General features: G+C 43.6%; 1 protein-coding gene across 13 annotated transcripts in view; it reads right to left on the minus strand.

Moving 5' to 3' along the window:
* Nucleotides 1-3125: 3125 nt before the first annotated feature.
* EVL (Enah/Vasp-like) overlaps nt 3126-24918 on the minus strand; it is a 146038-nt gene continuing 124245 nt past the window's right edge. For 5 of the 13 annotated variants that reach the window (XM_071745604.1, XM_071745602.1, XM_071745601.1 and 2 more), the window contains exons 4-14: nt 20592-20655; nt 15332-15387; nt 11025-11254; nt 10272-10393; nt 9606-9666; nt 9045-9111; nt 7672-7738; nt 7505-7567; nt 5229-5295; nt 4794-4851; nt 3126-3732 (exon numbers count right to left, since the gene is read on the minus strand). In XM_071745604.1, coding sequence (XP_071601705.1) covers nt 3695-3732; nt 4794-4851; nt 5229-5295; nt 7505-7567; nt 7672-7738; nt 9045-9111; nt 9606-9666; nt 10272-10393; nt 11025-11254; nt 15332-15387; nt 20592-20655 — 893 coding nt within the window. In that variant the 3' untranslated portion in view covers nt 3126-3694. Of the gene's footprint in view, nt 3733-4793; nt 4852-5228; nt 5296-7504; nt 7568-7671; nt 7739-9044; nt 9112-9605; nt 9667-10271; nt 10394-11024; nt 11255-13219; nt 15288-15331; nt 15388-20591; nt 20656-24918 lie in introns of those variants that run through there. The other 8 variants (XM_071745607.1, XM_071745606.1, XM_071745610.1 and 5 more) reach the window with 6 other exon arrangements.

Genomic DNA, 24918 nt, shown 5'->3' on the forward strand with positions numbered 1-24918 from the left:
GCCAGTGAAGCAGTCTCTCCATTCTCTAGCCTAGCACACTGGGCAGCTGAGCTAGCCTGCTGCAATTTGGGTTCCTCCTCCTCCATTTTTCTCCTCCATCTAATTTTGGCAGTTGGGTAAGTTCCAAGGTTTGCTCAGCAGTGCAAGATTGTTTCTGTAGAAGGGACTGAACACCATTTCATTCACAGATACTGCTTTGATACATGGTTTGTGCTTCTGGAAAAAGAAAGAAAGGGGCTTCTGACACTTCAGACTTCACTGTTCTTCAGTGAAGAAAATACTGCAGACATTATGTCTTCTCAAAGGAAGAGGCTTTGGTGTGGGAACCTCCATTAACTTTTTTGTATCAGTGCTCATGCCAGGCAGCTTCATTTTTTTATTCATTTACTTCAGTGCTCTTGACACTTCATGATTGCATATTCACAGTCCTGTGTCCTTAGCAAGCTGTTCTTTAACTCTCTTGGCCAATTTACCAAGTTAATATAAAAAACATAATAAATATTATGCTATCTTCCTCACTCTGACTATTGCCCTTCTGTTAGAAAAGTGACCTTTCTGTAATTCCTTTACTCAACTGTTCCATGATGCAGTCACCTATGTGGTCTGTAGCCCAGCCTGACAGAGGCTGTAGTGTAAACAGAGGGTAACCAAAATTGGCAACCACTTGTTATCCTGACTCCCCTCAATGTTTTTACCACACTCACAGCTTTCTTTGCCTGGGCAGCCCCACAGCCTTCCTGTGGAGAGATGCACTCTCCATCTCAGTGGGATTTGGAGTGGTTGGAAGCCTGATGTGCTGGGCTGTGTGAGTTTTGGTGTGTGTGTGTGCTGCTGGAGAAGGCTGTGATCCCCGTGGGCAGTTGTCCTTGCCACTACCAGTAATGCTGGCAAGAAGGATTTTTTTCATAACCACAGGGCATGTGGGGCTGGGTTAAAAGTTCATTAGGGCTATGCATGGTTTTATTCACTTTGCTTAAAAATTAATCTAGGTCTCCTTCATTGTGTGGCCATACCAATGCTCTGGCAAGAAGTGACAGGAGGATCAATGATGTATATGATAAGTAGGAGCAGGGGTTAAAGCTCCCTTTGATTCCCTTTGTGCAACATGCCTGTGGCTTGCCCTGTTGAAGGGGCTCAACAAGCTCAGTATGAAAGGACAACCTGCTCTACAGAGGCAATGGGAAAAATGAATTTGTGTCTGGGAGGGGGGGAAGCCTCCAGCAGAGACACTACCACAAGTAAGCTGCTCCATGCATCTCTCGCTGGAGCTGTCAGCTGGGAATCAGCAAAGCACTGGTGATGCTGGGACTGCTCCTGTCAGCCGAGCATCCCTTCCACTCCTCTGAACCGTGCTCCCACATCTGTTAAGTGGCCTGGTGCAAATTTCAGCTAATTATGTCTTAATTATTCAAGACAGGCAAAGGTGGAAGGAGAAAGTAAAAACCCCCTTGCTTACAGCAGGTGGTTGATGTTAACAGCACACTATAGCCAGGTTGTATGCTCAACCTGAATTGCAACATGGCCGTTACTGACTTTAGGCATAATGCCACCTTCCAAGGCAAAACGTGAACCCTGCCAGACTCTAGCTTCCTGAAACTTAATTAAGATTATGGGAGAGTTTCATGGAACTGTTGAGATCATCTGAAGGGCAGCAGTTTTGTCAGTTTTTGCCATTGTCAGGCATTGCATTAAATGAGCAAATAATTCAGAATCGCATGGGACTTCTGTTTGAGATTTTATGCAACAGAGCATTATATTTGCTTTTACTGATGCTTGTGTGCTCTTCATACTAGAAAGGCTCCTCCTTGTGGTACTGGAGTTGTCATACTGTGGTGCACATCAACTGCCATGTGGAAATCTTAGCCCACAGCTAAACCCGTCTCTCACCTTCTACAGGCATTAAATAGCTAACAGCCAGCAGGCTCAGCCTGGAGGTCACCACTGCATTAAAATCGAGTATCTCCCATTTCTCCTTTATTTAATCTACAGTATAGCCACATTGTAAAAAGGACTCCTTTTAAAAGGCAGATTAGGTTGCTTTGAAGAGTGCTGAAGGACAACCCCATGCTCTCCAAGCCAACACGGATAATATTTTATAACTAACTGCAAACATGCCCCACCCTGCTGCCTCTCCTGGCAGTTGCAGGCAGGCAGGCAAGGCAGTCCCTTCTGCCCCCTGCTACACTCCATGAGGTCTTCAGGACATAAGCACTGGGACAACCAGAGGCTTTCCTGGGCTGCTGCAATGGGCTCCGCTCCTGCAGCCACTCCTGGGGCCTGGCTTTTTAAATAAAATATACAGGAATTGCTGAAGCAAAGCAGGGGGCTTGGAAAATATTTGACAGGTCCCAACAGCCACACTCCAATCTCTTACCTTTTGCATAGTTACCAAGAAGATAGTATCAAGACTACTGCTGTGTAAAGCTTGCATCAAACTAAGTCAAGCAGAAATTCCCAATAATGCATTGGTGGAAAGAATGGCTCTAAAGAAAAAAAAATAATTATGACCTGAAAGATATGACTCAGTGTGCATTGCTAAGAGTTCGGTATCTTGTACTCAGTATCTTTGACTTAACTTTCTGTGACCTAAAACTCAAGCCCTGCACAATAACAACATGTGAGATATCAACAACTGACCCCCTTAACAGCCTCTCATTCAGCAGTGCTGTGCCAGTGATTTTGGCTTGCAGCTGAATGCCTTCAGTAGCTGTGTTTTCCATAAACACCTCTCTTTATATACTGGAAGCCCTTATGAGTGCAGGTGATGGGACCTGAGGTTTTTTCAGTGGTGGCAGGGGATGCAGTGGGATAATTAATGGTGGCCTGAGAAGAGCTGTAAGCCAATGTCTTTTGGTCCTTTGGCAAAATGTTACCAAGGTTGACTCAGATGAATACAGGAGGTGGTGCTCAGCCAGTGATGTGCGGAGGGCTGGGCAGTGACATCTCCCTGTAAAAGAAGACAGGGCTGTTGCCATTGTACCAGCTCAAAGGTGCTCAGGTTTTCTCCTTATGCTTTGGGGCTCTGGCAGGGCTCTGCCACCCTCAGTCACCTATTCTCATCATCAACCCAAGTGACATAAAAGTATGGGAGTTCAAGGGACGAATGAAACAAAGAAAGGCAGGGCCATGTGGACAATAAACAGTTTATTACCAATATGAACACAGATACTGTGATGCACTGACGTACCATTTTTTATATTGTGATAACTCTGAGACAAAAAACTTGTTGGCCGACAACTAACATGTCTCTGTTTCTTCTGGTGATGCCACAATACATTTCTGTTGGCAAAGGATCTTCATTTACATTGCAGACTACTAGTAAAATTACTTTGAAGTCATCTATCAAAAGCAAATGGTTCACGTGTGTTCTTATCTACTACTAAAAAGAAAGGTAATACATTTAAATAAGCAAATACAAAATACAAAAAAGGCTGACAAATCCAATGTGCAGTGTCAGATGAAATCTAAAAAATCCAGAAATTTAAAATTTTAATATTCTTTAGATTAAGACTTTTAAAATGAAGCGAATCCAAGGCAGCAGCAAGCTTCAAAGTGTGCCGAGTCTGCTAATAAAAAGGGTATAAGAACAAAGACAGTGCCGGTGTCCTCTCTCACTATCTGCGTGACCTTGGTACACTTAGAAATGATCCAATCTTCCCAGCATTCTTAGTACCGTCCCAGTGCTTTGCAATCCTTACGTTGTACTGATTCTACTCAACTCCTGCCGTATGGCTAGAAAAACCAAACCAAAAAGTTAATGCATAACGTTCTATCCAGTGTGATGGAAAATGATAAGTGTAGAGGCTGCAGAAAGTACACGCTGGTAAAAGGATGAGTGAAGGATAAAAGGATGAGTAAGGGTAAGCAGTCAGCTGTTTGCTTGCAAACTGCAGTACTGTTTAAGAAGTTGCATTTGTGATTTATATGAATGTCTTATTTTGCACTGGAATGAACCGGGGAGGCTCTGCGGGCCAAGCTGCTGGGACGGTAGCGTATGGGCAAGGGTCTCCTCAACTACAAACTGCCCCAAGGATTTGTGAGCACACAGGCCTAGGGAAGGGGACAGGGAATGGGCTTTAGCTGTTTTACAGTCTCCTCTTTTTCCCCTTCTGTGTGAATCTAAAACGGTGAGTGAAGGGTATGGACATGCGTCTTCATATGCCCTAATGTGGGCTTCAAATAGGTATTTTGCTGTGTATTTCAATAATGGCCCTGAAAAATATATTTAGTCATATACTGCAGAGCAATTTATAAAAATGTATTGATAACATCAGTACAGCTGTTTTAATTTTCAGTGAATTGTACAAATAGGTGGATATTTGGAAAGCTGTAATTGAGTAAAAGTCTGAAATAGCTCTTCAAGCACGGGAAGCCTACAGAAGATAATCAGGAAGGATTTTCAGTTTGGTACCTTTGCCCCTCCTCATCTCAGACCTGGCTGTGTGGCCAGCCAAGCACAAGTGATTTCACACTCCCTGACTGATACATCGACCCGCCATGGGCTATGGGTAGGCCCTTTCTCACCCTCCCACCTATGAGAAATGCTGGCCAGTGAATTTCTCACAGGTTGAGAGTGAAAATGCTCACTCATCAAAAGCACAAAAACAAAGGATGTAAACACAATGTCAGGATCAAAGCTCAGATAAGGTAGATGCTTGTTCTTCAAATGCGTGTATAAATCAGATCTGCTCAGAGAAGTCTGAAAACACCAGGGAACTCTGCAGTTCCTATCATCTTATCTATGGAAAATTAGTCATAAAGATGAGAAAAATAATAATTTTTCTCTTTCTTACCATCAATTATCTCCTCTTTCACTTTGTGTAACTCTCTTACAACTTCCTCCAATATTTCCTGATGAGACAAAACACAAGTCAGCTGCTCAGAATTTCCTTCTAACTGGTGGAAGAAAATGCAAGTTTAATATGGTTGTGCTTGTCCCCCGCCTCCACTGACAGTCAGAGCCTTGTACTTCTAACAGCTACAACTGCACTCCCAGGCCAAGGACACAGAAGATGCTGGCATATGTATTTGCATGTTTCTGTACAAACATCTTGATTAAACAGCAGTGAGATTGTGCTCTCTTGCTGCTCACCAGCTAGCCCTTCTCTAAGCACCTAGTTATAGAGGAAATCAGAAGACTGAACAGCTGTTTTGCTTGTACAGCGCATGCATGGGAGAAAATGGGTAGCTCATCAAATCTCTCAAGTGCAAAAGACCCTTTCACTCACCTGTTTCATTCGATCAAAATCTAAGCCATCCATAGCCACATCATTGCTGCTGCTAACTGGTTTCATCCTTGAGAAATGGAGACAGAGGACAAAAAGCCAGTCAGTTCCTTGCAATGCATGCTATGCTACACCCACCTGACAGCATGGATGAAATCCACTCGGAGCAGGAGCACCCGTGTTTGAGAGCTGGGCTGGAGGCTCCCTCTTGTGCTGCTCCAGAGAGCTGGGCAGTCGGAGAGCAGCACTGCTCCTGTTTTCAGAGCCTGACCCTCATAAATGCTGCTTTCTCCTATTGTGTATGTACTGGAGGGCACAGATATTTTTTTTGTGTGTGTTGTGAATCTCAGGGATTTCATATGAGAAAACACTGAGATATCTTCAGGGGATAAAGCCTGTTTAACCATGTCTTTTATTACACCATTTGCAATTTGAAAGATGGATGTCTGGCTTTCTCTCACAGTTTGTTTTCTGTACAGCAACCCAGCCCTGGCTTTTATCAGGTGCTAAAGTAATAACAGAATACAGATTAGAAAAATATTATCAGCAAAATAATAATACAGTAATTCTTTCCTTGGAAGGCCTGTCTGAGCCAAGCAGAGCTTGTTGATAGCCCTTGTAGCACAAGCACTGTTTCTTGACCCAGGAACAAACCCTGTCTGCCCTTACTGGCCACTACACTTGGGAGTTACTAATCTTCCAGGATGGTATTAGTCAGTGGGCTGAACTCTGATGGTGGTTGAAAAAATAAATTAAGGAAGCAGAAGCTGCTTGACTTTTTCTTTTAATCAGTAGCCCAAAAACATTTAAAAAATTAACCATGCTACATAATTTGTAGAAAAAGCTTCAAATAATATTGCCATTATCTTTGAGCCCAAACTGGGGGCTGGAAGATTCTGTGCTTATGAGGGTATGTTTGGTCTTGCAGCACTTTCTAGAGAAAATCTTCACATGCCTCTTGCTTTCTCACAGCTAGGCTAGAAGTTTAGATACAAATCAAACTGAACAGGAACAGAAACAAACAGCGCACTGCTGAGAGCGTTTGAAACCTGCCCTCCTTTCCCTACAGAAGTCATTCAAGCAAGCAAAGACAGAGCACTACTCCAGGTGTTAAACTAGGGAAGGACTTTTTCCTGCTGAACTCCTCCTCCCCCCAGGATGGAATGGCATTCTAGAAGATAGGCTAGCAATAACTTGATGGTTGCTTTAAATACCCCATGTTTCATTCCTATTATCAAGAAGGAATGATCTTTCTATATCTAGTGGAAACTTTCACATATTTCCTGGAACCAGTGTGTCCCATTGTTTTTAGGAGAGCTGGAGAGACTGTATTTTACTCTAGTAACACTAGTGCATCCCTCTGGATGTTTGGGCAGGACATATTCCAGCATCTTTAACACAGCAGCAAGTAAATGCAGATAGTTGCCATTGGCAACTCTCTCCCTGCAGACTAGTAGCTCTGTCATATACTTAACAGCATAAAAAAAGGGACATCTTTTTGAAATATATGCTACACACATGTAAGCCTCCTTATTCAGCTTATCCATCCAGCTCAGTGTCCAGCACTGGTCGGAAGTCATAGAATCAGAGAGTGGTTTGGCTCTCTCTTTAGCTGTCCAATATCAAATCTTATATCAGTAAAGAAAGTTGGTAACAACATGGATGGGGATACTGCAGCTTGGCTGTTCTGACCAAAGGTACTCCTGGAATCCTACTTTAGGCTTCTTGGCTTTTGACACCTGCCAGGTTTTTTACTCTGTATTCTGAATGCCCTGTCTGAAGCTGGGCCTTTTTACAGCTTGATGTTATTAAAGTATTGCACCAAGCTGTGCTTTCTCATGCACCCACTGCGGTTGCATGGAGGATGACATTCCCTTGTCCCAGCTGCAGACTTTTCAGATAATTTCTGCCTTTGCTTTTGAATTTCTGCAGAGGTTGGACTAAGGCATGGTCATCCTGAACCTGCTGTAAAAAGATGCTCCAAAACCTGCCTTCCATGCACAGCTCATCCAAAAGCCTGTGATTCACATATGCTTTAAGTACCTTCTTAAGTGTGATTAACATCCGTGATACCTATCCCCACCTGAGCAGGGGGTTCTTTCCCCAGAACAAGCCTTCAACAAGACAAGCTCCACTTTCACACTTGATGCAGCAACAGACAAAGCAGATTGTAAAAGAATGAATAAAAGACGTGACAGAGGACAAACATTAGTGCTGAGTGATGAGATTAGCCAAAAGACAAGCCAAGACAGTTAAGAAGCCAGGCTGTTAGCCAGTACCTAGAAGACACGTGGGATTGTGTGGGGCTCTTAGCTTCATAGCTCTTCACCACTGATGGATTTCTACAGCAATGGAATGAAACAAGACATGAGTTGTGCACATGCCACAGGAACAGCATGACCATCCCAACTGCTAGCCAGCCACAGGGATGCCCTGTGCAGCTCACCTAGAAAGTAATGAAGATACAGGCTTTTCAACAGAATTGCTCCTTTCCCATGGCTTCTTCCCAGAGTCTGGAAAACAAAAAGGAAAAGTTAGCATTTATTATTTTTTCTCTAATGATAAAAGAATCCTTAAGTTAGTTGTCTTACAGAGCTCTTTTCATTCAGCTAGGATAAGTGACCTAGAAAGATCCAGGAAAGTGGGGATGCTGAATTGAGTGTCTAAATTGTCAGTTGACTAAACTGTAGAGAAACCACTGGCAAAAATCTGCTCATTGATCCCTTTAATTAGGGACTGGAGGGTTAAACAATACTGAGATTTGGAACTGGAACAATAGGAGGAAATGCATAAATCACTCCTACTAAGAAATACAGGCTAAGTGCTTCAAAGCTTATTTATGTAGTACAATACTTACTTATATTTTAAGTTTAGAAGTGTTAGTTTTTTATCTGCATAGTTGGCAGAAAATGTGGGTGTATGAAAAAAAAAAAGTCAGTGAGATCCCCCACTATCCAGATCTCCACAGAAAATGTATTTAACATTGCCCAACTCACAGAATGTTTCAAAAAGCTGTACTACATAACCCTTGTAACTGAAAAGGGTGAGGTTGTCCCAGTCTCCTCCTATGCAAATAGACTAAAATAAAGTGAACCGTTTCAGAGACTGGAATAACACACAGCTTTATACACAAGGGTTTGCTCCTAACAGGTCCTGAAAATCTCTTTAAAAAAAATTATGGGCACTCCCAGGAAATCTTTAGATCTCATTCCTCATTTACATCCACCTTTCTCCTGGCTTCCTCCCTTTCCCTTGCAAAACACGCAAATAATGGCTTGGTTCCAAAAGGAAGCAGGAATGCTTAAATACTCATTCCCTTGGGAGAGATTTCTTAGAATATATGAAAGGCTGGTACAAGGATGACTCTGACTGGCTTGTCACTTATCTAGTCAGATATAGTTATTTCAACTCATTATAAGAAAAATATAATTTGTGAGGTCCTTAATTTCACCTAGTAATGCTCAGGATCAGGCTTACTGCAACAACCTATTAAAGGAGCTTAACAGTGAGAGACCCAAAGCCTAACTGCATAAAGCAGGACACCCACACTGCCAAAAGTGCACTGCAATTTTTTGGTAGATTTTCAGCTGCGTATCTGGACATCTTTAACTAAACTGTCTGTATTATAATTTTCTTGGCTGTGAAACATAAAAATTGTACTCAGAAAAAAAAAAGTGATTTTAAAACAAAAGGTATTTGGGAATTTTTCTGTTAGTTATTACTGCTGCACTCAGAAGTAGGATAATGAGCAGAGTCTAGCAGTGGCAGAGAAGACTAGATTAAGAAGGCAGCTAAATCACTATTACTTCAGTTTAATACCTGATGAATTTTGCTGCTGCTGGGTGGGACCTCGTGTACTGGGTGAAGGAGAGGTACTAGCATCATCCTACAAAGAAAAAAACAGTACTTTACTTAATTCTGGAGATGAAGTGCAGAGTCCTTCTCTATTCTGGACATCAGCTACAGCACAGGTAATAGAAAACCAAGTTTCCTCCAAGCATGTCCAACAGGCACTGCTGCTAAGGTGTGGCTCAGGTCTGTTTAAACTTTAACCTTTCTTTGCCTTTAGCACAGCAAAATATATTGGTTTTAGTTTTGCTAACATGGAAACCTTTTAATGATTTCACTGAATCAGTCTCATCCCTGTATACCATACCAGGCTGAATTACCACTGTAAGGTGCTGGCTGCTGTCATCTACATACAAACTACCCATGTGTTCCCAGGAAAAGTGGAAGCAGTTACATTTAACTGAATGTGCAAATCTATTCCTGCATCAGCACTGCTCATCAGTGCCTGCCACACACAGTGATTGAGCACAGGACTTCGTCTTACAAGGCAGCACAGCAACGTATTTGCAAGAGAACAGTGAGGAGTCTTACGTTTTGGCTTTCCTCTTCCTTTTTGTCAGCTGGCTTATCTGACTGCGATGCTGCTTTCCTCCTTTGCAAAGAAACATGAGATAGGACACACAGTCACCCCTCTAGAAACACATTCTCCACGTGGAAAAGCTGATTCAGGCTCTGGTGGGAGTTACTATTTACTTAGTTCATCCTAGGGAACTAAGGCCGGGTATGTTCGGTTGTGTAGGACTGAGGTGGACGTGAGGATTTCCAACCACAGTGATACAACTAAGGGAGAGGGGCAGGATTTTGAGGTGGTGTTCAACAGAAGGAAAGCAGAGTGCAGAGGATAAGGAATGTGTCAAAGCAGAGAAAGGAAGTGCAAGTGGTATGAAACCGGGTAACAAAGGGATGGCTTCTCTGTGAGGCTCAGAAAGCGATGGCTCTTCTGCCCTACACGGGAGGCACAACCCAAACCCCACAGTAGTTTCCGATCACCAGCTCAACTCCCCCAGGTGGCTCAGGTGGGTATTGCAGTGATGGCACTACGTTCGTGGGCAGTTCCCATACGGTTTTGTCACCTGTCCTATGTTCCCTCATCCTAGTTCCCTGCCTGAAAAAGGGATGTGGCAGTGCTCCTATGACTGCACCTTGTTCCACAATCTGCTGCTCATGCTAGTGTTTACTTGAAGTCTAAGTACAAACCTTTTTGCTAGTAATTTATTCATTTCTTCCATTAGTCCTCCGCTGCCTCCTCCGCTACTTGTTCGATTGGCATCGCTCTTCGAGACCCCACTGGGGCTGGACCCTCCTGAACCATCTTCTGGCTTAAGACAGAAATCAACATTGAAATTAATTAAAAGTTTCACTTACAACCACACCCTTAATTATTAGTTTTCATAATTATTAGAAACAGTGATCACAATCACAGCTCAAAACCAGGATCAGGGTGTTTTCTGTCTTGGGAGGAAAACCCACATAGGCTTTACTAAACACAGGAACAATCTGGGTAGGGCAGATATATGGATGAATTATTTTGATATATGGGCAAGGATGGGCACTGTTTGTTCTTGATTCTCTTTACTCCTGGTTATGCAACCCTTACATGGACAACTATTGATGTGAGCCCTCAGAAGTCTACCCTGGTTTTTGTAAGCATGGTGTAGTTTTAACTGCTTACAATGACTGAAAAAACTAAGAGTACAGCGGTGGACTTTGGAAAAGTAATGAAATCCTGGCAGCCTTGCAGCCATTTGCTAATTAAGATTTTCTGAAGAGCAGAAATTCTACTAAACTTTTCCTGCTTGCCTTTATCTGCATTACAAAAATTACACATTTAAAAGTTCACCCAATGGTCAGCTGAAGCTTGTTTCACCTGCAGACCATTACATCAAACTGCACCAGGCTTTCCCACAGCAGAGAAGAACCCATCAGGTAGTCCCAGTGCCACCTTCTTACCCGTTGAACTCTCCTTAGTTTGGCACCAGCCAGAGCTGCTGCGAGCCCTGACACTGACCCATCTTCAGTGCCAGCCCCTTGGCCAACACCTGCCGGCAGTGGGGGCGGCGGGGGGGGTGCAGCTCCCAGGGGTGGCGGAGGGACTGGGGGGGGTGGCGGAGGTGGGGGCCCTCCGGATGAAGCAGGGATCACAGCAGCACCACTAGGATGACCAGGTGGAAGTCCTGGGCCTGAAATACAGAGAATAAGAATTAGAGGTGAATTGTGGTCTCCTCCAGCCTGTACACAAAGTCAAGTTCCAGCTCCCTTGGTGAGAGCCACAACCTGGATGATGAGTGAGCAATGCAAGGAAGCACCAAGCATGCAGGAGAATGTGAAATGGTGGGTGCATCAGTGGTCAACCACCTACAGTTGTGTCCTCCTGTGAGACCCTGATAAACTAGTCTTCTGCTTCCTCTTCTCCCTGGCTGGGTTAGTGTTTTATTCTGTGCTGAAATCAAAACACTGACAATGCTTCCCAATTCATAAGTGGCACTTTCTTCTTCTCCTCTCATAGCTTTCTACATGGAGATAATAAACCACATAAGCCAACTCTGTAGACTTGTGTTAAAATCAGCTTTCCAAAAGAATCACAGGCTACAGTGACACATCCTTCTTTTTCTGTTGAAAGAAAAGCATGCAGCCTCAGCTGGTCTTGCAGAATAATGGGGTAAGAGGCCAGCTACAGGCACCCAGAGACTCAGCAAAGGTCCTCAAAACAGCAGCCTGTTGGAGGGATGGAGGGTGGGTAACTCCATTGCAGTGTTTTACCTGTCCGCATCTGGTCAGCCGAACGAATCCATCTCCCTGAGCATATTTCCCCTCCATTATGTTCCCTCAGAACAGGCTGCTCTTGATGTATAATCACAGGTTCATTTGTTCATTAAGTGCTATTTTGAAAGACGGGTGGGTTTTGACTTAGCTACATTTGGAAACTCTATTTAACATTAGTAGCCTGGTATTGTTCTTATTTAGGTTTTCTTACAATACTGCCTTATTTCTGTGGTTACTTCTGCCATTATTTCACATTCCCAATTCCATTCTTGAAATGAGCCATAGCTGTATTAGAAATACTATAAACGTTTCAAGTCCTCTTTGGTTCATGTACATAATAGCTAGTAATTCATTGTGGGTACAGTTAATTGTAATTGCAAAACTACACCCACCTAATTAGAGGCCAGCCTGAGGCAAAAATTGAACTGACTCACAGTAATGGACTGATGTGAGTTTAAAATAACTTTATTGAACTAAGGGGATTTCAAGGACTTACATCAGCTGAAGGACTGAGCCCCCAGTGGCTGGAGTAATATTTTTAGCAGAAAGTGAAAGGAAGTATCTCACTTTTTTTCCTTTCCTAGGCACATCATTTAAGCATTGTATGTGGTTATAAACAGGAATAGATCCAAGTCACAAAACACATGATCTGAATTGCAAATAGGCATTACTCATAAATGTTCTAACTCTACAAGCTTTAGATGAATGCTAGAAATCAAGACCACATGCAAAGTGGCAGACCCAAGCTCTTGATCTGCCTGCAATGAAAGAGTTCTCGAATAGTTACAGTGAAAAGCCCTCAAGTAGAAATGCAGTTTGTACCAGGAGAGTTTCTAGAATGAAATAAATTACAGAAGCACAGGGGAAGCACAGGGGATAACAAAATGTATGTTGTATCTATTGCTAGTAACAGAATGCCACTTAGGAGAAAGAATAAAAACCACAACCTCTACCAATATTGCCATATAGAAAAGTCTACCACAGACCTGGCCTCCAGCTTCAGAAGAGCTCATCTGCTATGTTTAGAACAGCTGAAGTGTTCTGCATGAAGCTTGCTACCAAATGCAATTTGATTCTGCTGAATGTTAAAAATTTCCTTCTGGGCTAATACAGTAAGAATATACATTACAACAACCCAGCTACAGGGCCCTGGTCCTGGAATTCTTGCTTTTCCCCTTACTTTTAGCTCAGAAGGTCCCTGGACCAGTCATGAATGCTTTCATGATACCTTTCCACGTGGATTTCAGAAATCATGTACAGTAGGAGGAGCCTTGGGTCTTATCCCTTTTTCTAGCAGTCATGGGCAGTGCAAATGGGACTTTTTAAACAGCTAAAAGCTCAGGCTTTATACAGATTGCAATTCATTTAAAATCTGTACTTACTCAAGTGGGCAATGGCTGATGAAGTCATGTAAGGAGGAGTCCTCCTGGGCATAGTCACCTCAGACACAGCAGCATAAGGGGGAGGCAATGGAAGACAGTGTGACGTGGGCTGATACCACTGCTGTGGAGGACGAGATGATGGATGGGAGGATGGGGAGGGAGCCTGGACACAGGAGGTGGGGGGTCTGGCAAAGGTGGGCTGTGGGGAGGAGGATGCACCTTCTAGGTGAGGAAAAAAGGACCTATCCTCGCTTTTCACCTGGGTCCCAGAGGGGCCTAAAATAATTTGTTCTTCAGGATGGCCATTCAGAGGTACATTTGCTGAGGTCTCCTGGCCTGCTTTATTTGTGGGTCCTCTGACCCTGTCAGGTGGGATGGGAATCACAGGCAGTTTGGTGGGACCATGAGGCTGCAGGACATCACACCTCTGTAGAGGCGGTGCATTTGTGGCAGAGGTAGCAGAAGACCGAGGAGAGCAGGAAAGAGAAGAGCGCCTGAGAGTCTGGCGAGAGGCAAAGGGAAAATGGGAAGGATGAGGAGGTGGCGGAGACAGTGAGGTTCGCCTGATGCCTGGCATTACAGTCCTGCGGTTTGGGCAGGCTGGAGGGGAGGAACCAGGGGCTTTTGGCAGCTCAGAGGCCGAGTGCCTGTGCAGGAGCTGCAGGGGCTCTTTGACTCTCTGCAGGGATGTGAAAGAGGGCTCGGGGATAGCGGGTGACTGAGAGACTGTGCTGGCATGGGGTGGCGGTGGGGACGCGGCACCAGAGGCAGAAGCACTGCAGTTACTGAGGGTGGGAGGAGGAGATGGGGGCTGAGAAGAGGGGGAGCAAACACTCATCGGAGGGGTGGAAACTAGAAGAACAGAAAAGACAGATGAAAAGAATAAGATGGGCAGGTGACAAGGAATAAAACCAATGCAAAGCAGAATGGAGAAAAAGGAACCGTAAACTAAACACGAACAGAAACTCAAACAAAACAAAGAGGAGATGATGCCAGCTCAGGGGTTTCCAACCCTTGGCAAAACCAGAGGACTGTAGGGAGAAGGACCCTGGAAGCATGGGTAGAGCTGTTTGCTGCAGTGCCAGTGAGGCTCCTTCAAGCCCTGTGTGAATCTGATTCAAGATCACAAGCATTACACTTGCACCAGGGGAAGCTGCAAGGGACATGCTGAACACAGCAGTGACACCTTGGAGGCAGGGAGAGGACATCCAAAAGCCTCATCCTGCTACTTGAGGATGCCAAGGTATGATTTTGGCTATGTTCCCCAGTGCAGATTAGCATGCAGTAACCTCTGCTAAAACAGAGTCCAACAGCTTCTGTCACTGACGGAAGTATGAGGGTATGTCTGAGCTGATTTTTCAAGTCAAAAACTAAGAAGTTGTAACAGCTGAGGATAAACACTTCTCCTCTGTGGCCAGATTATATGAAAAATTTCCCCCAAACAGAAGCCCAAACACAAGATGGCCATCCTGGCTTGCTTGCTCTGCCTTCTTTCAGAGGGAAAGCCATACTTTGTAGTTATAAGCTATTCCTGTCATCTCTCAGCTTAGTGCAACTTAATATGCTACACAAGATTTTCGTAAGCTCATTAAATATATATATTCTTTCCATTAAGCTCACAGACGACTCCTCACTTTGTAACCACAAAATCCCCAGTGGTGAGCATCTAGAGCTCTATTTCCCTCTCTGCTTTGTGCTGCAGAGTGATGGGGAGTGCCTGACCTGGCATATACAGCATGTCAGTGTCTTCTTGTTGACATCCTCTGGAAACACAGAGTCACTCTTGCAGCAGCTGTGCTACTTGCTTTACTCATGAGTGTGAAAAAAGCACAGCCAGGCCCCTTTGGTACACCTAAAATCTTCTTCAGCTGTCAAAGTTTTGCCCAACACAAAACCCGTCTAGCTCCACCTGCATGTCCTGGACCTGAGCCTCTGCTAAACACCACAACCGTGCCCAAATGCATGCAAGTCCCTAGACGAAAAAGCTTTAAAATATAATAATAAATATAACGACTTTTAGTGGTCTAGCTCTTGTATAGCACCACACAAAATCCAACTACAGCTAGAGGAGTCAAGCAGGGAGAGACTGTATCTGCTTGGTTTGATACATGCCTGTGGTAGATGTTCTTCTTTCCAGAGATTCCTGGCGCTGTTGCTCCATCACTTGTCTAAAACAGCAATGAAAAAACCCTTGGTCATTAATGTATTATTTATAATTTGAGTAAAAGCTTTGTATTCTGAGAAGCATCCAAGATATATGTTTTGGGTGGTGTGAGCCAGCCCCTCACAGCACTGCTGATCCCCTGAGATGGAGGTGGATTTGATTTCACTTGCCCAAGCCACAGCAATGCCATTGCACACACTGGGGAAGTGCAGCCAAGACACTGACCTGCACCTGACAGATACTGCAGGCACTGTTTGACTCAGTGAAGATAACACCTCAACGGGCTCTGCCAGAGGAGTGGTCAGTGCCCAAGGTCCAGGAGAGCACAGCAACCGTGTGTTGTCAACTGGAAGGGCATGAGCATTGCAAGGAAAGAGTAAGGGGCACATCACATAAAATGACACAGCCCTGAGTCTTTTATGGATCAGTATCCCAAGGAACTCGTAGTTTGAATGAAAATGTTACAATGCCTGATCTGCAGTTAGGTGCTGACTGTACAAAACCTGTTTGGTCCAGCTGCACAACCAAGTCCTTTGGTGGCACAGGCCCCTGGCTGACAGCTGGCCACTGTATGGCCCAGCACAGCCATTGCTGGGCCAACCAGCATGGCATGGGGACTGTGACTGTGGCATTTTCTTCTCCAACGCTGATCACGACATTGCTCTGTTTTTTTATTGGCACTTTTCTCCTTAGGAGATGCTAGCTCCTGTGCTACCCAGACCTGGTGTCCCATAGGGAAATGCCTTTTCCAGGCCTTCTCCCAGGTTCTGCTCTCCAGTGGTGTGCAGTTCCCAGTGTCCATCAGCAGAGGTCTGCTCTCCTACACTCTTAACTCTTCTGCAAAGAGCTGTCACTGACCCCTGACACAAACCCACCCTTGTCGTTTCTCTTGTTAAAGACTGAGAACTAAAACCTGGACTATTTAACTGTCTTTTTACCATACACGTGGAGGGGGACTAAAGATTTCAATAATACTAAAACACAACTCTGAAATTATCTTCCTGAAGAACTTGGTATTGAGGTTAATTACCTTTTTTTCCCATGGTTTTCAGTTTGCCCTTAATTTTTATTACGTATGTTTTGGTAAGTCTCCAGATTTCTTTTTTCTGTAACAACTTTACTTCATGGTCTCTACAGAACGCAGGCTTACCTCTAGGCAACACTTCTATTTTGACTTCTTATGTAATATATTTTAGAGACATACATTTACATTTTTACTTGTAGTTTCCTGAGTCTGCAGTTTTAGTAGTTCTAACTTCTTGAGTACAAATAAAGCTTTTTTTTAAAAAAAAAAGTCCAGAAAAATTAAGTTACATTATGTAAGGAAAAAAGAACATCTTAATTTGCAAAGCAAATTTGCCATCTTTCAATTCTAATACAATAGACAGGACAGGAAAATCCTAGATTATTCACTATGAAGTGATCAATCCTAAACTGGTTTTGTGTTCAGGACATGCAATCCATTGAACACTGGCAATATCTTACAAACCATTGAGAAAATTATGATATCTGCAAAGGGGAAACGGTTTTGAGGAGCAGCTTAAGTTGTCTGGCCAACTGGTTTCATTTAAGCTATGATACTTTAAACTAAATAAATAGAAATCTTAACTTCAGTACATGCCTTAGCTATTCCTTGATAGTTATGGGCTTAACACATAAGCAACAGCATCAATTGCACTGTTAAAATTTCAATTGTAAACACATATACTAACAATTTCCCAAGCATACTGTCCCCTACTCTAGCAAAATATTATGATGAGCAACTTGACACATACATTTTCCTCATTAAATCTGGGAGAAATTCCAGGTTTACCTGGAGGACAGACTTGGAACACTCCAGCCTGGTAGACCAGGAAAAAAGAGGGGTAAGATGTTTTCAAGTCATTAGAGCTGTTGCAAAGCAGATACAGTTGTGGGGTGCTCCCCAAAACAAGGGTCATCCACCACCACTGAAGTCATTGGGGTTCATGCCTACTCAGTTTGCCCTTGGGCAGAGTGCATGCACCCTCCTACACATGCTAAAAGGAGAAGTTCTTAACACTCTTAGGAAGTCAAATGTATTCCTGTGGAACTAAATAAAGCCTGAGATAGGCACAAGACTGCTTAAGTAGTATGTCAGGAGTAAAGTACAAGAGGGGACAGACTATACTTAAAAATACTCTTTTAACATTTCTGTAAAGGTCTTTAAAAAACCTTTTAGACAGAAAAATTAGCATGGTAGTTAACACAACAATTTCCTTGCCTGGTTATAAAATGTTAAAAAAGGCTAGGCCTAAAATTAGGTCTGTTCTATGCTTACAAAATCCATCAGCATAATTAAAGCTGAAAATCCTTCAGTGTAGGTGCAGTAATATCTATAAGTGCATTGACTGCCATAGCTTATTCCAGTCCAGTGGAGCAAAAGACACTTCCCCAGAACAATGTGCCCTGTAGCAGTCAAATAATACCTACCCAAAAGACTTCCACTGTCTCTAAGCAAAAAACAATAAATAAAATGTTGGGTTTTTTTCTAACACAGTTATGATGCTCACACTTTAAATGTACAGATTAGACACCTAAATTTGAGGTCTGAGTTACATATAGTCTGAAGAATCAGCAATTGCCACTGGCTAAATGAAGGGCTGGATCAGGTCCTTCAACCAGAAGGCAGAATGGACAGGTGGCAGACCCCACCTCTGGGCAGGAGCTCTCCTCTGGCCTTTATGACAGCTCTGCTATCCCAAAGTAAATCTTACAAATCTGGAGTGAAATATCATTATCCGCTGGCCTATTTAATAGAGATATGTAAATCCCTGCTAAATCTCAATCCATTCAGAGCTTTTCATAAAGGCACAGGGAATGAGTTTCCCTACACTTTCCTTACAGTTCTTGGAAAGGGAGAGATTGAATACTAATTACCTACAACTGCCTACAAGGCCTACCTACAAGGCCCTTGCCTTAAACATATACACGATTTTGTATAGGGACGAGTCAAAACAGTAGCCCTGTAGCATCAATGCAAACAATAGACTGCAACACTTCATCTCTGCTGACCCAGGAACATGTGATATTGACCTATATAACCCACAGGGCCAGGGAATCTCTGGACCCTGCAAGGGGAACCCTGCCTGCTTACAGACTACCTACAAACACAGAGCCCACCGAACACCTCATGCCTGAGGGTTTGATTGCACTAAAATCCTTTCAAAACTATTTATTATCTGAATCAAACATTGTGCTGAGTCCCCTGGAGGGCTAACTGTCCTCTTGCTGGTTCTTCTCTTCGTGCAGAAGCAAAAGCAGACGCCAAACTTGAAGCACAGGCAGGTCCTGCCAATTTCTGTGCTACTGATGCACTCCTCATGAAGTGAGGCTCACCAGCTTATAGCTGCACGTCACAGCAGAATACTCTGAGGTGTTTCTCATACAGTAGGAGAACCACACTTGCAGTGAGCAGGAATATGGGGAAAAAAGGTGGTGTTTTGTGTGCAGAAGCCTGGACTCCAAGAGAATCACAGGCTTGGCAAAGCAGTGCTGCCGGCCTGGGCACCACGGGTGCTGGGCCTAAAGATCACAGCTCTGACAGCAAAGACAAAATGAGATGGGCCTCGTAATGTGATTATGGAGAGAGGCACGTAAGGGCAGACCCTCCTGCCGACCTTCCCTGTGACATGAAGTAGGCCACTTTCACACTTCCATTTAGCATCCTGGTTCTGAGCAATGCATTCATAAAAGGAAGAGTACCCGAAAAAAAACCTCTTGAGGCAATACCAACCTGTCCCAGCTCCTGTCCCAGCTCCTGTCCCTGTCCCTGTTCCTGTCCCTGACCCTAACCCGGTCCCTGTCCATGTCCCTCTCCCTGCCCATGTCCCTCTGCCTGCCCCTGTCCCTCTCTCTCTCCCTGCCCCTGTCCCTGTCCCTGCCCCTGTCCCTCTCTCTCTCCCTGCCCATGTCCCTCTGCCTGCCCCTGTCCCTGCCCCTGTCCCTCTCTCTCTCCCTGCCCTTCTCCCTGCCCTTGTCCGGCCTGAGCCGGCCCGGCCCGGCCCCCATCTGCCGGCACCGGGTCGGGTCTCCGCCCGTTACCCTGGAGGGGCCGGGGTGCCCGTGGGGAGGAGGGGCTGGGTCAGGTGACCCTAGTGGACCAATCACAGCGCTCCCGCCAGGGTGCGCAGTTTAAAGCGGCTCCTCAGGAGTTCCCAGAGCCAGAGAACTTTCAGGGTGGGAAGGGACCTTCAAGATCACCGAACCTTCTTGGCATGGGCAGGGACACCTCCCATTAGAAGAGCTTCCTCCTAACTTCCAATATAAATCTGCCCTCCTCTGGTTTGAATGCATTCACCCTAGGAGCCCTCTGCTGCTCTCGCTGGCTGGGGTGCTGGTTGGGTTGGGTTTGTCTCTTTGTCATCCCTCCCTGTGCTGCTCCTGCATCCTGTTTTCTTACGGGATAAGAACGCTGTTCACCAGCACAGATCGCCTTCCCCTGCCACCCTGAGGAAGACCAGTGCAGCCCCTTCAAGGCTTTTTGCAGGCTGCCACCAGAACTCTCAACTCAGGCACCCCCATCTGCTGCTGAGTCTACTTTGGGGTGTATTACTAACTGGGGAGTGTAGGTTCTATATTGGCATAGTCATTCATATATTTGAATATATAAAAGTACATATTTGTCTTTAACTTGCCACCACCATCATCACCATCATATTATTATTATTATTATTATCCTTAAACCTATTGTAGATTTTCCAGCTTTAAAGTCTCTCTTATTCTTTTACCCTGGGAGGGTAGTTGGGGAATAGCAGAGAGGATCTATCACCCAGTTACTGGCTAAAACTGGGACATCGCCAGTAGCCAAATGCAAAATGGGCCTGGGCCATTACTGAGGGTGTATGTGGTCCATCAGATACTCCCTGGGCAATGACTGTCAGCTGCCAGCAGGTGATTGAGAAAAGGGTAAGGTGAGGCTTTCTTAATGTGCTTGAGAAATACATACTCTACAAATTGCTTTTAAATGCTTTGTCTTTAACTCTGAAGATCTCTTGCCTTTGATCAAAGCCTTTACCTAGAGCTTCAGTTCACCCTTTAAAATTCATTACAGAATTATTAGCAATAAATAAGAAAACTCAGAATCAGCTTAAAACAGTACAAGTATAAAGAACAGTGCTTATTGGTGAGGAAGGTCTGCATGTTCATCCAAGTTACAAGCTAGAATTCTACTTTAACTGATTAACTCACCTTCTCTGTGCTTCCATCTCATCTGGAGATGGCCCATTCTGGACTTGGCGCTGGGCAGCTGGACCTACAGAAAAAATGAGACCTATTAAGCAAATGTAGCTAACTTTATTTTTAAAAACAGTGCCACTCAAATTAATTGCTTCTCCATTTTAGTATTAGAGAAAAACCTCAAGCATTATTGTCCCTCTGCTTTACTTTTTTGTAATTTTTTCCTATCAGACAAATCATAGCCTCCTGTAAAGTTTATTCTCACTAGGAGAATCCAATGAATAAATGTGTGAGCAGATTTGTCCAGAAACTTGGGTCTGTGGTAGCTGTAGATTACATACGAATGCCTTGGTGAGGGTGAAGATCCACAGTGTTGCAAAAGTTGTCCTGTGGAAGAACAGTCCATCACACTGGGATGGATTTCTAGCTTGTACAGACTTCAGCTGTAACTACCCTGGATCTATCTGCACTTTCACATTAATTCACAGTGCTGAGTTTGTGAGCTCACATGCTGGCTAGTGCTGCTCTGGTGCTGAGCTGGCAGTAAGAAGCTACCTGATGGAAGGAGCAAGGAGATGCAAAATTAGACAAGCCTTTTACAAAAGTGGATTTTCTTTTACAAGGCTGTCAGTTTTATGCTTCTGCAGGATCCACATCAAGCTGAGCCTTCACTGGCCTTCAAAACCAAACCCCAACTATGCATGTCCACATTTAATTCACATCTCCTCTTTCTACTTTGATAATTTAATTTGTGTTCTTGGACATTTAATCGAGCACACAGTTAAATGCCATTTGTGAAAAGAAACAATTATTCTGAAAATAAAAATAATAGCTGGTAACATAAGCTACAGTGGTGTAGCATTCGGTGGGAGGATTGTTCCACTGGGACTAAAGAGTTCTGTTAAATGAAACTGCAGTTTTCATGATACAGCACAGAGAAATAGATCAGTTTTTAATTTTCTTTTTCAAATGTAAAATTTCATCCTTTAAAAAGTTATCCAACAAGACCAAATGAGAATTAAACATAAACCCAAATATGTCACTCACAATCAGTTAAGTATATTTCTCTCAATTTTCAGTATGTTTCTGCCAGGCAGAATGTCATCTGAAAGCAAATTTAGGAAGTATGACTGTGTGAAAACAGAAAATATGACAGGAATGCATTGCAGTCAGAAATTCCAGAGTGGTGACTGATCCTGATGAAACTGTACATGTTTTTGAAATGTGTTTAAGGACTAACATCTGCAGAAAGAGAACCCAGTCAGGCTCTGAAAGTCAGGCTTATGTATTCCGGCTTTGGGTATCCCAAATTTAGAGCCAATGACAACCACTGACAGCTTCAAAAGCTCTGACTTCTTAAAATATTTTAGGATTGGGTATGAAGTGAAGACAGTTCACTTTTCTAATGTCTCACAACTGACAAATTAATATCGTTGGTTGTAGGCCTTTAGCAAAAAATGCCACCTTTTGCAAAGATCACATGAAAAAATGGGCATGTATGCGGGAGAAGGTGGTATTTTTGGAAGTAAGCCTCATAAAAGAAATTAGCAGGTATGTTAGAAGCATAAGAGCAGGAAACTCACCTGTAAGCAGTTTCAGGTGTAATGAGGATGCCATGTTACTGTGTCAATGTTTGTACTGTGTATCTGCACCACTGCAGTGAAAGGCCAGAACCAGCCCTGAGCAGTAATTACTACTTTTTTTCACCTGAACCTCTCTCAAGCTAATCTTATATAGTAGTCAGGTAAATGAAAGAGCATATGAATCTGCAAACAAGCCCACCTCAATATTCAGCATGAAGAATTTCAGTTTGTAATTAAATTCAGTGAGTTTACTTATATTTTCTGGTATTTATGTGTATGCTTTCAGGATTAAAACCCCATTTGAAACTAAATACGCAGCTTTTGTTTGAAATAGATGGTTGCAAAATGAACACTGCCTTTAAAAAATTTGTCTGTGGTACAGAAAATACCCGATATATTCCTAGGGCAAACCACAAGTCAATTCAGACAATGCTACTGGAAAATCTTTCACTTCACTGCAATAACCTAGTTTCACTTATTCAGAGATGAGCTCTATGCATTAGCAGTCCCTAATTTTTTTTACATTAAGAACCCCAGCTGATTGTTTCAGTTGGCAGCATTTTGTTCTTCTTATTATTTTCTCCTAATTATGTTTTAAAATTGCCAGCATCTTAAGTTTTGACAAAAATGCCTTCCTCTTTTAGATGACAAAAACAGCAGAAAGAGGATCAGAAGGAAAGAAGATACTTCAGACAAGAATAAGTAAATAATAGACATTCAAAAACTGCATAAGTAGTGACAAATTTGATACTTTTATTTGCATATTAATTTAAAAGCCAGACAACTTTTCAGATGCACAAGACACATGACTGCATGTGTCCTCCCCAGAAGTCCTTAATTCTCTCTTGGGTATCTTGAGATGTAACAAATAGTATTTTCTGAGTAACAACTAATTCCTGTCTTTTATAGGGTTAGATTTCTTACTTAACACACTGAAGCAAAACATCGTTCCTTTACTTAAAGCTTTCCCAAACTCTTGTTTCTTCTACTTTACTGGTGACCAGTAGTAAACTGCCCTCCCACCCAATCTTAAGATATTTTTAACGTTTTCTTCTTCACATTAGTTTTGTTTAGCACAACAGAAAAGTATGAAGCTGTAACAAGTGTCTTGTCCTCTCTCCTGGGTAAAACAAGAAGCAGTGGAGTAAAAGTTGTTTATTGTTACCTGAGGAAAAGCCTAGACCAGCTGCAGAGTTCAGTCAGAGCCCATAGGAACACGGGTATCTGTTTTGCATTCCTGCAGAGGCTTGTATTGATTGGAAACTGTTGGAAAAGTTGTATGTGGAGTTGTTCTGGGATAAGAGGGCATCCAGTGCAGTCACACCTTTTGCTGCCAGTGGGGCTACAGCTCTTCTTGCCACAAGTGGGGAAACACACCAGTTCTGTTTGCCATTGGTTGTTGTTTTGCTTGGGTTACAACAATAAGAAATAATTTGTTCTGGCATTCTGCTTGTGTTCTTACTCAAACCGGTCATTTTTCTATAGTAATATGAAACCTTAATTTGCATACCCTAAAGAAAAAGATTAGATGCACCCTGTTTTCATAACAAAGATTTTGCCTGATGGGGGCCAGCACAGTTGAAAGTCCAAGCCAAGGTTTCAGGTCTGTTGAGTGCCAGAAACATAAATTCCCTCCCAATCCAGACTTCTTAGTAGACTGAGGCATCCCACCATCTGATGTGAAGTCTGCAAACAAATTCAGTCTGTAATGGTAGAGCTTCTTTTTTCTCTCATCCTTGATCTTGCTTTCAGCATGCTCAGCCAAAGCTCATACAGACACTGAAAGCAGGGATTATTTTTATGCTTCATTCCATATGTGTATGTTCTGCAGAGCACATACAGAAGACACCTGTTAGACTGAGGGTTTTTTTAATTCAAGTGGATTTCTAGGATTAACTCCTCTCCACATTTTCAGATATTTTTCGAACCTGAGTGGATATGAACTGTTAAGTGCTCTTGATGATGACATCCTCATTTAAACGTGCTTCTCGAGGTGCCCTGTGAGCTGCCTCCAACCCTGGCAGCCTTTGGGAACAGCCTCATAGAGATGTGTTCTCAGCACAATAACCGGGACAGACGGTTTTGCCACTGACCCACTTGCAGCTGTTGCAATCTACATTTTTAGCAACTAATTAATGCAGGAGATACACTATGAGTGTCTGTTTCCTTGCTTCATTGCTTTGTAATAATTAACACTGTTTTTATATAAGCATCTTGCAGTTCAGCTTAAGGCAGACTTTGGGAGCACAGGGACATTTTCCTTGTTTGCTTTTTCTCCACCCGCTCAGCTGCCCCAGCACCGGTTCTGCTTATCCCCAGCTGTCCCTAAAGACAGTGATGGGAAATGCCTGGCACAGGGCACTGCTTTGCAGTCACAGTGCATTTTGCTGTCTTCACTATATCCTCTCCCCTTTCCCCACACACAGCTGGAGGGGTCCTTGCCCCTGAGTGCCCCACAGGCAGGCCAGCCTTATGATGTGGGTGTGAAATCAAGCGGGCTTCAGCGGGAGGGTGGAAGTTATCTGCATCTCCTTACACCACCGCTTCCCTCATTCCCAGCCTGGCTGTAATTTTAGCTCTCTTGCTGCTGTTGGGCAATCATGCTGCTGCTGCCAAGACTCTGTCAGCACTTTGAACATCTGCCTCTGCCCTGAGGACCTCAACCTGCTCTTGGTCCCTTGGGCTTGTCCTGGTGGGAACTGCATGTACCAGAGTTGTCCTGGCACGGCCACACATCCCCACCGAGGTATCCAGCA

Source organism: Heliangelus exortis, chromosome 5, assembly GCF_036169615.1.
Source record: "Heliangelus exortis chromosome 5, bHelExo1.hap1, whole genome shotgun sequence".
In the NCBI taxonomy this organism is placed as follows: domain Eukaryota; kingdom Metazoa; phylum Chordata; class Aves; order Apodiformes; family Trochilidae; genus Heliangelus; species Heliangelus exortis.